General features: G+C 48.4%; 1 protein-coding gene across 1 annotated transcript; it reads right to left on the bottom strand.

Moving 5' to 3' along the window:
- Positions 1 to 250: 250 nt before the first annotated feature.
- HSPB8 (heat shock protein family B (small) member 8) lies at positions 251 to 13,059 on the bottom strand. Its single transcript, XM_036929378.2, has 3 exons — positions 12,223 to 13,059; positions 6,281 to 6,344; positions 251 to 1,254 (listed from the first exon to the last, which is right to left on the bottom strand). Exons 1-3 carry the CDS (start codon positions 12,587 to 12,589, stop codon positions 1,098 to 1,100), a joined length of 588 nt encoding a protein of 195 aa, XP_036785273.1. The 5' UTR covers positions 12,590 to 13,059; the 3' UTR covers positions 251 to 1,097.
- Between the last annotated feature and the right edge of the window lie 954 nt (positions 13,060 to 14,013).

Here is a 14,013-nt window from a genome sequence, read left to right on the forward strand (position 1 = left end):
AACATGAGGATAGACCTTGTAGACTTGTCAGAGATGGCAGAGGAAAAGATGGAAATACTCTGAGTTCTTGGTGGCATAACAACTGAAAAAATAACTCTGAAATCACTCATAGCTAAGCTTCTTGGAAAGCTGGACAACAGATGGTTATATCATTTAAACCTCTCTTCATTAGGTGTTATTATTTGCAGCCACAAGCAGGTATAGCATTTGGTATAGCATTTAGTTCCCCATAAAAAGAGACACACAAGGCTAAGAACATCAGCTCCTTTATTATTATTATTTAGTGTTTTTTTTTTTTTTTGCTAAACAACAGCACAATTCAAATAACAAGGACACACATGTCCCACTCATATATGCAATACCACTAGCCTGCATGCCAGGCTGTCTGGCCTTTGCTTGGTTCCTGGTGGAGCTGTCTGGAGACAGCCCCCTCTGTAAAAATCCTGACTTAGACGTAGGCAACACAAGAAAGAGAGGACTTTAGCCAGAGAACAAACTAAGGGGCTCTCAGTGTCCTCAGGGAATGCCAGCTGGGAACATGCTACAAAGCCTGGGTGGAGGGCAGAAGGCACTCATTGTTTTCATGTGGTTGTTAGACTAAATCCCATATGGGGATGTAAGACGTGTCTGTACCCCCTTTTTAGGCCAGGGCTGCAGAAACACTGTAGGTTGAGCCAATGGGCTCTATCAGCCAAACCATGGGGCAGGCTTGGAAATTGGAAGCCCAGAATAGGAATCTTGTTGATGGGGAGGTCCCCAGAAAAAAGCAATTCTTGCATTAGCTACAAGGTAAGATACAACGTGAAATGTTATGTCCCCTTTTATTTGCAGCTATAGAATGTGCGACATTTTCATTACCATAGAAAAGGTTAAGAAACCTCCCAGCATTTTGGCCTAATGCAACAGAGCATGACCTGCCAATTGCTCTATCTTGTGGAAAAACCTAGTACTACACTATCTCAGGAATCTGTGGTCAATCCATCCCTACCCTCAACATTTCGTTGCACTAAATCTATGAATTCAGCTAGAATAATGTACCCTTGACTCGGAGAAGCACTGGGGTTGGGGAAGGAAAAGGATGGGCCACGCCTGGGATCTCAGGTACAGGTGACCTCTTGGCTATCTTGGGGAAAGTCGTTGAAACTGCTGTCCCCAAAAGGTGAGTACGGAGGTATTTGCGGAGCTTCAATGATCAACAGGCCCTCTGGGGAAAGTGAGGCAAACACTGTCACCGGATCCACTTCTGCAGGCAGCCTAGGAGAACCACAAGATTTTATTCATTTATTACTTTTAATATAGCTTAAACATTCATTTGAAAAAAAAAAGTCTTTTTTTTGGTAAGGGTTCATTTAGGCTTTGGGAGCATTCAATACTGGGTTTGAATCCTGGCTCTGCTCCTTTCCAGCTATGTGATCTTGGGAATGTCACTCAGTTGTTCTGAGCTTGTTTTTTCTCAGCTGCCAAATGGGGATAGTAATATTAAATATGTACAGTATTTGAGGCTCTAGAGTGAGACAGAGTCTGAACATGCTTTGCAGATGATAAAATGCTGCTCCAACAGTAACTTAAAAGGGAACTGAGACCCAGATATTTTCTGGTCCTTGGTTGAGGTTCCCACCTTAGCACCCACAACTGACCAACTGCTGGCAGAAATGGCCACGACCACCGTCCCTTTATAGAACACAGGGATGGGGAACTCACAGCAAGCAGTACATTGTCATTGCCATGTGCCCCCTGAAAGTGCTTTATGACAAAATGCATTGCCAGTGGAATTAATGGTGGAATAGGCAGCTTGTCAGATCTTTATCTGGGGTCAGGCTGGCCGCACGGCAAGACTTCACATGTCAACATTTCTATCATGCTTAGAATGAGCCTTGATTTGGGTCACATTTTTAGTGTCTCGTAGCCAGTCATAATTGTTTTGTTCTCAAAACACATTTGTGGGTATGACCTGGTGAAAGCTTTATAAAGAGCCCAGAATGATTAATAGGTAGGAATGAATATGCCGGGTGCATAGAACATTTAACAGAGACGTGAGGAAATCTAATGACAAGCTCAGTAAGTGCAGAAGCATCAAAGGGGGGACTTCTAAACCCAGATCTGGTTCCAATTCTGAAGCTATTTTTATGATTATTGAATGGTTCTGAGTGAGCGAAGCTGTCTGGGACATAGTTTCTTCTACAATTTACCGGGATTGTGAGAACATGTTAACGTCCTCATTGGGATGCCATTATTAATACAAATTACGAGAATCATGATGTCCTAAGCACTTTCTGTATGGCCAGGAACTTCACCTGAATCACCTGGTTGAGTTGTTAATGATAATCCCACCAGGCAAGTTCTATCGCTGTCCTGAGTTTACAGATAAGGAAACTGAGGTCAGAAAAGTTCTGATCAGCAACCTGTACTCACATGAGTCTCATCTACTCAGGGGCCTGCTGCCAAATTGGAGCCATGGAGATTAACAAGGGCCTGCTGGGAAAGACCGAAGAGAAAGAGGGAGCCTGGGCAGATGCCAAGAAAAGCTTTTGCAAAACAGACAAGGCCAAAAGTGGGGCCCTCCCTCTCACTGCTGGGGATGGGCTGATTCTGTTTAACCATTTGCTCGCCAACCCATAGGGCACCTGGTACAATGTGACAGGTAGCCATGGTCCAGAGCATGGCCTTTGCAGACAGGCAGAGCTGAGTTCAGATTCCAACTCTCCCTGATTTTGGGACATTGGGCTAGATAGAGGTCTTGTGTCTCTGAACCTGGCCTTTACAGGAAAAGGGGGGTTAATGGTAGTGTCTCCCTCTTAGGGTGGTATAAGAATTGCATGGGATAATAGCCCAGTGCCTGGCATACACTAAATGCTCAGGAAGTGTTAGCTCCTACATTGTTCCTGCAGTCCTTGGCTCTCTAAGTGGGCACCTTGACAGCTGTGAATAGTTTGGCACAAATTGTGATATCATTGAACCACAGAACATTGAGCCCAAAAGAATCTTGATTGCCCAGGACAATACTCATATTACACATGAGGAAACTGAAGCACAGAGATGGGAATAGACTTGTTCATGGTCTCTCACTAGGTGACCTGTTGTGTTGAACGCACAGGGTGGCAAGTTATTCCTCTTCAGTTCTCTGTCAGCCCTTCCATTTACATCTAAATGAAAGTCTCCTAAGTGTTAATATGCCTTTAACACCTTTGGCCTCTATCACTTATTTTCTCTTTTTAACAAAGAGCAAGCTGATCAGGCTTTTAGACTCTAAAAGGGGGCAATGTTATCTAGTTAGAGTTTAACCACATTTTGCTTTCATTGGATTTATTTTTATGATTGCCTTCGTCAGTGAACATGTTAGTGATGAGAATTTAACTATCAAAAGTGAGTTGATCAAAAAGAAAAAATCTTAAACAAATAATAGTACAAGAACATAAGCATATAAGGCAAAAAATAAGTTCAAGATGGTATATGCAAATGATTGCAGTTTGGTCTCCCCAGCCAAGTAGGAAGGTCATAGGCTTTGAAGGTCATGGGCCATGTTCAAATCCCGTATCTCCTTTTTTACCGCATCTGCTTGTTACCAGCTGGGTGACCTTAGTTGAGTTCCATCACCTCTCTGAGCTTCAGTTTTTCTCATCCACAAAATAAGCTTAAGAATACCTACTCTATAGGATTCTTTTAAAGAGGAATTAAAATTAAGCCTATAAACCTCTTAACATGGCTCTTGACACATTGTAGGTGTCAGTAAATGGCAGAATAGATGCCTGGGAAGAGAGACTAAAGTTTGCTTTGGCCCTAGGCATCCTCCATTGGTGACTTCCTGTGTTGCCTGTGTCCTGTCCTCTCATCCAAGTTGAATATGGGAAAGATGCCCTCTAAAGCCCTTGCCCCGCCCCCAAATGGATCAGTAAATTCCCAGACCTCTCCCTCTCCCCACAGCCAGTCGAGCTGGGGACTCCCGCATGGGGACAGTTGTGTTGGGAGGAATGTCCCCACCACAGCTGCAGTGTCCTCCCTGGTGGAAATCTCCAGGGACCTCAGCCTGGTTGAAGGAGCTCCCCTGGCTCCTAGTGACTGGAGTTTTCCCTCGGAGAGGCAGTGAGCCTCCTGGGATTGGGCCAGGGCCATCTGAGGGCCAGGCCCACTCCTTAGTGCCTGGAGTCTGGGCAGAGCTGGGGGTCCCTGGAGGTCCTGGAAATCCTGCTGTACATTTTGGTTGCAGCCTTGCAGAGTCTTTTAATAATACTAGTCCCCACGGACAGAGCTCTGAGTCTGTACCCCGTGCTGAATGCTTTCCACACATCCTCTCATTGCCCATCGCACGCACACCATCCACAAGGGGACGCAGGCATGTGAGTGCAGGGCAGTTCAGCCAGTTGCTCCACATTGCCCACTCTCTGTAGCATGAAGCCAGGACTCCCCACACCCAGAGGTGATGGTCAGAATAGCCACCAGCACAGCTGGACCTTGACCGCCCAGAGTGGGTGGCTGCCTGCCCTAGAGATGAGGAGGGTCCGGGGACCCTGTAGTTGGAATGTGGGGAGGTTTGGGAGGTCCCAGGGCATTTGGGACATTTACGGTGGGTCTTTCTTGATGATGATGGAGACCCCTCCTCCATAGGGCGGGGGGCAGGATGGCTAGGGAGGGCCTTGTGGGGTTTGGGGCCATGGCAAGTCCAACGGACCAAGTGGCCCAGCTCAGCAGCTGCACGCCAGCTGAACAGCAACGTTGCCTTGAGCAGCTTCAGGCATTTCCATCAGGTCAAGTAACTCCCAGGAAGCTGTTTTCCTGGAGGCCTCAGAGATGACAAAATCCACTCCAATGGCCACTTTTTTAAGATTATGAATCCTCTAACTTCTTTCCACTCAGTCCCTTTCACAGCTTTGCTCTGCCTGTCACTCCATCCCAAAACCTTACTTGAGTCCCTTGAAAGAAACATGGGCTCCCTCCATCTCCCTTTGCCTTTTCTTTCCCATCTGGCTGCTGTACCAGGGAGAGGTTGGATCTTGGGGAGGGCAGGCAAGCCAGCGAGCATGAGAGGAAACAGCTGGGCGTTTGCCTTATCAGGAAGTGTCCACAGGCTTCTGAGAACTCCAGAGGCGCCAGGCGGGTCAGGAACGGACACGTGGGGGGAGAGACAGGACTGCAGAACCCCAAAGCAGAAAGCAGCCTCAGGATTCAGCCGGCCGATCTCTCCAGACACAGGACATTTCGGCCAGAGCTCGGGGTGGTGGTAAGATTCAAAACAACAGCAATAATAGTGATAACAAACTCACAAATAGGGGCCTACTGTGTGCTGGTCCTTGTGCTATGATCTCATTTCAGTTTAGTCGGTAACTCGGCAAGGCTGGAGTCAGCATCCTTCCCTTTTACAGATGAGGAAAGGGCATTCCTTGCTCCAGAACGAGCACTGAATTCAGAGTTCTGAATTCTAATTGTAAGGACCGTGGGACTGTCCTTTCGTCTCTGGGGACTTAATCTCCTCATATGCCAGGAGGGTAGGGTAATGTCTCTTCTCACTTCTGTATACTTCACTGCAAAGGCTAAAGGCCATGACTGGAGGCTTGGAGCCAGCGGCGCACAGAGTGGGTGCTGAGCAGGGAGCAGGTGAGTCTGTGAGACCCCTGGCATCGGCGCCTTGTTGTAGGCCCGTCTCCCTGCAGTTACTCTCCTCGGGGCCTCAGTGTGGGTTTGACTCAGTGGCCTGACCAGATGGTCCTTCTGCCCGCATGATTCTCCTGAGCTCAGCCCCCCTCAGTCCCCTCAGCAAAGTGTGCCCTGTGCCCCAATCGCTAGGCTTCCAAAGCCCTCTGGCAATAAGCAGCCACATCAAGGCAGCCTGCAGCTTTATTCCTGTGGATGTTGTGGGGAAGGGGTCCACTCTCCCGGCCACAGGGGCATTAGAGCAAAAGCAGCCTCCAAGGAGTCCTTTGGGGCATTTGGGACATTTACTGCTGGTCTTTCTTGATGGTGATGGAGACCCTTCCTCTGTGGGGGGTCCCCAATTTTCATGGAATGGTGGACAAGTCATTTGACTTTCTTACTCTTGGATTCAACTGTCAAATGGCATTGTTAACACCCTCTTCACAAGATACTGGGCAGTGAGATGGCATAATTCATGTGCTGTCCTTTCTGGGACCCTACTGCAGGTTTGCTGTGACACTCACCTCTTAAGGTGTGAGGCTCCAGTTCCCTGCCCTGGGGGCATGCCGCAAAGGAGGGACGCCCTAGAGGGAGAGGGCCAGACCTCGGTCCCTCACCAGCCCCTCCCTGAAATCCACCCTGCCAGGTCACTTACTGGATTTTCTTTGTGAAGTTCTTGGAAACGATGCCCCCTTCTTGCTGCTTCTCTTCGTGGTTGCCTGGAAGGGAAAGGAATGCCATGTGTCAGCATCTATGCCCCTTGGGCATGGGTCAGGACTTGGGCTCAGATTCCAATCCTGCCCCTGCCTGGCCCCTGACCCACTGTGTGGCTTGCGGTTGGTCTAGAGGTATTGGCTCTCTGAGCCCCTTGTCACTCATCTGTGAAATGGATCCACCTGAGTCCACGTCCCAGGCTGCCAGGGACAATGTCATGGACAGGAGACCCTGATGGTAGTTTATGGACAATTGTGTGTTAGATTGAGGATATCAAAGAAACTGGACCACACATTGTACCCTATCTTCTAAGTCTTGCACCTGACCCTTCACCCCTAACCAGCCAGTAGAACCCTAAGGCTTACACCACAGAACAGGTGGGAAAGAAGTGGGTGGCGTGCTGAGCCTATTTTACCACCAACTAGCTTTACGGCTCACAGAGCCCTTTCCTGTTTGGGAGGATGGGCTCCTTTCTCCCTTGTTAGTGATATGGAAACTGAGACCCAGTGCTGGGCCCAGGTCACCCAGCTGCTGAGAGGCAGCCCTGGGCCCTGAACCGACTCTCTCTAAGTCTAAGCCAAGTGCTGGGTCTGACGCTCCTCCACTCGTTCCTCCTGACAAGCTCTTGGAGCCACAGGATCTGAATCGAGTACTCAGAGAACCTCCTGGAAATCCTGTCTCCATCTTCCAAAAAACGCCCAGACTCCCCCAAAGGGACTCCCCCTTAAGAAATGACACAGTAGGCACCACGGATGTGAAACTCCAGCTGTCTCCCCTCGTACAGGTATCAGGGAAGAGCATTTTCTCCTTCCTTAGGAAGGAAAAAGATGAAATTACAAGGCGTGGGCCCAAACTAGGTATTATCTTGCAATTTAGATAACAAATTCTGAGCCTCTTGTCTCCTCCCCATTTCTTTTTTTAATGGGCAGTCTCTAATTTCTCTTTAAACAAACCAGACTGGTGCCCATAGAGACTTCTGGCTCCTCATTTGTGAGGCCACATTCCAGGGCCACCGGGGACATCCTCTGAGGGTCTTTGGAATCTAGACCGTCAGTAACCCTGTGAGACACAGTATCTTTGTGCAGTCAGATTTTTAAAAACTGACAATTTATGGGTGATTACATTATCACTTTTTAATTATTCATTATTCCTTTTTTAATAACTTTCTGATTACAGGATAACACATAACATATGTTATAAAATATGGAAAATAAAAAAGCAATCAAAACTGCCCATAATCCCATCACCCCAAGGAAACCACATTTTTATATATGTGATTTTATCCAGACTTTTCTGTCTTTGCTACTTAGAAATGCATAAATGTTATGTAGTACAGATGTGTATCACATATTTGGTCAAGTGGGATCACATTATATGTTATCCTTGAAACCCATTTTTATCTCTTGCTAACATGTTATAATTATCTTTCCGTATTACAGCAAATATTCTTCAATACCGTGATTTTTAATGTCTACATGGCATTCCACTACTACAGGGATTATGTAAATCCATTGAGCCAGCCCCCAGCTTTTGGGCACTAGGGGCCAGTTTCTGACATTGGAAAGACCTCACTGCAATGCGCTTTCTTGAGCTAGATCTTCACACCCGGCCTGACGACTTCTTTAGGATAGATTCCAAGTTCTAGAATTTCCAAAGCTTGATCGATGTTGTTAAATTGCCCTTAGGAAAGGCTGCATCAATTTATTCTCCCACCACTAAGCAGAAAGGGGTATGTTTACAGGAACTTGTTTTTAAACTAGGGTGCCTGGTTCACCAGAGCAGGCTGTTCTGTAAACGTGCTGCCTCTCAGAGAGTATATTCTGACCTGCCAAGTTCGTGACCACCAACTGCCCAGCCCTCACACAGGCCTGTGGCCAGAGAAGCGCAGTCTGTTCTCTGATGCCCTCCCCAAAAGCCTCAGCCCCTGGAGGCTTGCTTCCCCCGGGGACAGGCCAGTGCCTCTGACTCAGCCCTTTTCCACACTTGGTATCCTGGGAATAACTAATAAATGATGATCATGATAATGAGAATAATAATAGCAAATTCTCATACAATGCTCACTTGAAGTCAGCCACTATTCTAAGCACCTTACCTGGATCCACTCCTTTCATTTTTACAGCAACCTTAGGAAGCAGGTGCTTTTATTATTACCATTTTGTGGATGGGGTATGGAAGTTCAGACAGATTAAGTGATATGCCCAAGATCACACAGCCTGGAAGTGTGAGGGCAAAGATGCAAAGGCAGGTGTGTGGGTTTTGGACTTGAGTCCCTGTTCTGGCATTTCCTAGCACATCTTTACTCATCTCTGGGCCTCAGTTTATCCTTCCCTAGGGTGGGGGTGACAAATTCCTAATTATTAGGTTACTATGAGGAGGAAATGAGAATGAGTCACAGAATTGCTCTGTAAGGTTTAAAAATACTGTGTGAAGATGAAGACTTGTGGTTTATTTTGATGTTTGGGGAAAGGACCGCTCAGAAGCTAAACCTGTCTGTCTATGCTCTGCAAATAGGGTTTTGGGATTAGGGAAGGGCAGATCTCTAAACCACCCAGATTTCCATAAAAGAGGGGGCCTGGGGAGGAGGAGGGCGTTAATCTTGTTGAAAGTGCACTTTACTAGGAAGCTCATCTGGAATCTTAATTTACATATATTTGAATATCTATTTATTGGGGGCAGTTTAAGGATTATGAGTGATTTTTAATTTCTTATTTGGCTTTTCCTATCTACATTTCCTACCACTATTTTTGTAAACAGAAGCAAGTAATTACTATGATTCCTTTTTGAAAAAAAGAACTCATCTGGAGGCCAGGCAAGCCAGAGGCCCTTTGCAGTGACTATTTTCTCAACATGTCTCCCAGAGAGATGGAGGTGCCAGGAAAAAGCATCAGCTCTTCGGGGAAAGCCATTGGCCCAGCTAAAGAAAGAAGGTACTGCTTCCAGGGAAGGCAGAGGCTCTGGGATTAAGGAGCAGGGGCATTAAGGATAAGTCCTTGGGGCTTTCCAGTTCCCTCCTTGGCCAGGGCCTGGCCCAGTGGCCCACGAAGAGAACATTTCTTGGCTGGTGGCTGGAGGGTGGGGGTGAGGCTGTGTGAGGCATGATGGCAATCATCTAGTCCAGCATTTTCCAAACACTTCCTTGGAACTAAACACTCCTATGTGGTCAGATAAGACAGGGCGGCCTCAGAGATTCATAAACTACATTAGCAAACTCAAGGGTCTGATAAGTCCTGCATGAAGGAGACCTGCTTTTAATTTTGTTTCATCTGACACCTAATAAAATTATGGACCTGTTTCTCATAGGCCTAGTGATAATCTTAAAACACACTCGTTTGGCAAATACTGATTGAGTCCCAGTTTCTCATAACCGATGGTAAAGCTGACGCCTAAGAGGTGACAGGATTTGGCCAGGGCCATGCAGCCAGAAGCAGATCCAGCCATCCTGACTCAGAACTGTCTAAGCAGGCCTGGATTTGAATTACAGACATTTCCATAGAGAAGCAGGTGATCTCAGCTGAGTTGCTCTCTCTGGGCCTCGATTTCATCTTTTATAAAATGGATATAACCTACTCATACTTCCTTGGAAGTCCACGTGAGGATCCAGTGAGCCAGCACGTGTAGGCATTTAACGTTGCACAATGTGCTTGAGGAAGAATAAGTTTGTCACTGTGGGATGAGACAGGGTGGGAGATTGGAACTGACTTAAGACTTCCCTTGGAAGTTGCTTTTTAAATGGAGAGCCCATGATGTTGACCTGATTTTTTAATCCCTTTTATGAGAGTATCTGTACATTCTTACAGGGGATTTGGATTATGTCAAATGGAGGTTGTTAACTGCACACTTGTGAGGCATTTTACAACCTAAAAAGGCTTTGTCTGTCTTTGTTGTATTTAAGCCCCAACAACCCCATTTTATAGATGTGAAACTGAGGCTCCATGACTCACTCAAAGCCTCTGGATTAGTGAAGTACTTAGCTGTGATCTCAGCCTGGGGCTGCCAGACTCCACCTGTTAAGAAGCATCTAGAAAGGAGAATAAAGAAAAAGCCTTCCAGGCTGGACTGAGGTCTCCTGGAGGGATCACGGGGCATGGGAAACCCTCCAAACTGGGGCAGAAAACTGTGGAACCCTAATTAAAACAAAGATAGGAGGAGTGATAATAATCACCTTGTTTACAGAATGCTAGGCAGACACTATTTATTAGTTCCATTTTACAGACACTGCATTTATTATCATTTCTGTCTGCATATATTTAATATCCATTACAGCCTTGCAGGATAGATATTATGATCCCCATTTGCAGATGAGGAAGCTGGGGCTTAGAGCAGTGCAAAGACTTTCTTGTCCATATCTGTCCAGATCTCAAAGAGCATCTACTATTTATTATTTAAGGAGGCCTTACCTATGTGTCTGGCATTTTAGTAACAATATTGATAACAGTAACAACCCTGATCCTGTATTCCATGCACTACGTGCTCACTTTATGTACATCACCTCATTTGATAGTGTAAGTATAACCATTTGAACCCCAATTTCCTGATAAAGAAACAAAGCACAGAGAAGTTAAGTCAGTCACACATCCTGCTGGTTAGTGGTGGAGCCATTTCAGAACTTGGAAAGCCCTGGCTGACCCCCTCCATCAGCGCGTGGCCCCAACGTGTCTCCTGGCCCACCGCACCCTCCGGAGCCTCTGATGTTTGTAATTCTGCCCTACCAGCCTTTGAAACTTCCCCGAAGGCTGCCCTGCCTGGGCTTGTCCTTGCCCAGCCTGTGTTTGCAATGGCTTTTATTGATTTTCTGGCCGGCAGACCCTACCAGGAACATGCTCTTTTTAATGGAGCATTAATTGAGAGGGAAGCAAGAGAAAGCTATTTGTCTGTCTGCTGCCATGCCTAATAGGGTCTGAGCCTCTTTCTGCTCTCCCAGGGTATTCCCGCTCCCGGGCTGGGATTCTGTAGCAGGAGCCTTGGGCCTGGAGTCTGGGCAGGCCTACTATTCCTGCTGCTGACTCACAGCGTGACCTTGGACAAGTCCTGCCTGGGCCTCAGCCTCCTCAGCCGCAAAATGGGACCAGACACCTCTCCTTGTCAAGGCTGGAGTGAACACTAATTTGGGGGAAGGTAGATAAGACTCTTAGCCCAGACATTGGCACCTAGTAGGCGCTCAATAAGTCATTAATTCGCTTCTGGCCTCTCAATTCCCAAGCAGCCTGGGTTTGAATCCTTGGTGGCCTGGAGCCATTTACTTTAATCTGTCTGGGCCTTTACCGGTTTCCTTATCTGTAAAAAGAGGAGACACATGGGACCCACCTGCTCTGCTTATTTTAACTGAGATGCTACAGGTAAAGTGCTTAGGAGGTGCCTAGCAGGGAGGAAGTGCCCGTCAAGGTTAGCAATTAGGATGCTTATAAGCCTATTATGCCTCTGTTTCCTTAATGGGTTCAAGGGGAGGTGTTTCTCTTGAAACCTGTGCTGGATATGGATACTCACCCCACAGCATTAAACATGCCCTTCTAGACTGTGTTGGGGTGCTGGGGTGCCATGAGCCCCATTTCTTTGTTGTGCTTTTATTCCTTCTCTAACTTATTCTTTATATTAAATTCTCTCTGTTCAAAAATGCGACATGGTTTGTATTTTCCTGCCTGCCCTCTGATTGATAGAGCACCCAGAGGCCCCAGCAGCTGGGGCAGGTTGAGATTTCTCCTGGAAGCCGGGGAGAGGGGAGCTTTTCCACAAAGATAGCTTTTGTGGGCTGCATTCCTGAGCCCTGAAGTCACCTGTGTCATGCTGGTTGCAGCTTCCCGTCTAAGGGAACGTTCTCTTGGCTATTCCCAGAGCCGAGGCCTCTGCCCACTCCCCGGGGTCTCTCTCCCTCCTGCCCCCACTCACCAGACACCTCCACGTATCCGTCCTTGGTCTTCACCATCAGCTCCTCTGGCTTGAAGCTGTGCACGTTGACACACACTTTCCAGGGCTCCCCAGGGAAGGGTGGGGGGCTCCTACCCTCAGCAGGCACACCATACCTGGCTGTGCTGGTGGACCCCCGGGGCATCATGCCCGACCTCAGGGTCCCTGGCCAGGCCGGGGAGAGCCGGGGCAGGGCCCAGTTGTGCCACGAGGTGGTCAGGTCGTCGGGGAAGGGGTCCATACCAAAGCCATCATCCAGCAGACGGGAGGAGAGGGGCGAGTCTAGGAAAGGGTCTCGGCGCAGGCGGCTTGGGTAGTGGCAGGGAAAGGGCATCTGACCGTCACCCATGGCGGCTGCTGAGCTGGAGGGGAAACAGAGGCTCAGGGAGAGGGAGCCACCTGCCCAAGGTCACACAGCAAGGTGATGGGGGGGTGCTGGCCTGCCAAGCTTGTTCTTCAGCTGCAGAAAATGCTCAACCATCCACTGCCAAGGCACACGCCAGGCTGGGGTGCCAGCCCCCAAGGCACTCCAGCCACCAAAGGTGACCCCGGCTGGTCCAGCAGAATTCCAGAGGGCCCCTCTCCTCCGCCCAGCCGCACCGGAGATCAGCCAGTCACCGTCCTCGCAGGCTGTCCAGGCTCTCAGCCAGAGCTGCCGAGGTCTAGAGTGGAGCCAGGAGCTTAATAAACCCGGGGAAGCAGGCCTGGAAACTTCTCGCTTCTCCTGGGCTGGGAGCCTTCTATTTATTGCTGCTCAGGGCTGGAGGCGGGTTTTGCAAGCACCTCCTGTCACAGGAGTATTCAGAGGTGATGAACCAGGCCCCGGGAATCCGCTGAGGGGGCAGCTGGGCTCCCAGGGGGCTGGGAGGGGCCTTGGAAGCCAAGTCCAGCCGGCCTCCCGGACGCTGTCTCCTCCCCCACTTGGCTCAGCTCCGCCTGCACCATCCCGCCTCCCTACCCAGGAGCTGTCCTCCCCCAGCAGGGCACAGAGGCCTGGCTATTAATAACCCTCCACCAGCCAGGCTAAGGGGCTCAAGTCGCCTCTGGAAATACCTCCCCCTGAGCTAGCCACAGCCTGCCTCCTTCCTGGAGACCCGCGGAAGGGGTGGAGAAGGGAGCCCAGGGGATTTGAAGGCCCTGGGTTGTAATGTCCACTTGCCCAGACAGCCTTATTCAAGCCCTCGGAGCTGGCGACTCAGGGTCCTTTGAGAGCAGTAACAGGATTCCCTGGGCATCTCTGAGCTGTCAGTTTTCCCACCTGTAAAATGGACATTGTAGTGCCTCCTCAGGGATGTGTCACAAGAAATACGTGAGGTGATCCTCCTTAAGCATTTGGAAGACTGACACTTTCATGTTTTCTATGTCAAGTTCTCAATTACATAATGCTTACTGTATACCAGGCCCCCTTCTAAATCCATTACAAACATTACCTGGCTTCCTCCTCACCAACAATCTGGTGGGGGAAGGGTACTACTGTTATCCCCATTTTACAGATGAGGAAACTGCCATAGGAAGTGTCCCCCAATGGTAGCTTCTATTATTATTACAACTGTTAATAAGGATAATTATCAAAAGATGATGTGCCCAGGCAGGGTGTCTGGTCTAAAACTCGAAACTTCTAGACTGCCCTGCCCTTCCCACGTAGCTAGGAGAATGAATTTGTCAGTTGTCCTTTGACCTAAAGGTCCCTTGAGCTTGGGTTCCAGTTTTTGATCTGTCCCCAACAGGTGGGCAATTTGGGGCATACCATTTTCCCTCTGAGGGCTTCAGGGG

Source organism: Manis pentadactyla, chromosome 14 (assembly GCF_030020395.1).
Source record: "Manis pentadactyla isolate mManPen7 chromosome 14, mManPen7.hap1, whole genome shotgun sequence".
NCBI classification, from domain to species: domain Eukaryota; kingdom Metazoa; phylum Chordata; class Mammalia; order Pholidota; family Manidae; genus Manis; species Manis pentadactyla.

Excerpts from the sequence above, each read along its gene's own strand:
- HSPB8 (XM_036929378.2), bottom strand. The coding sequence starts at position 12,589 with ATGGGTGACGGTCAGATGCCCTTTCCCTGCCACTACCCAAGCCGCCTG. Across the intron at positions 6,345-12,222 it reads CGGATACGTGGAGGTGTCTG|GCAACCACGAAGAGAAGCAG; the intron begins GTGAGTGGGGGC and ends TTTCCCTTCCAG. Across the intron at positions 1,255-6,280 it reads AACTTCACAAAGAAAATCCA|GCTGCCTGCAGAAGTGGATC; the intron begins GTAAGTGACCTG and ends TGGTTCTCCTAG.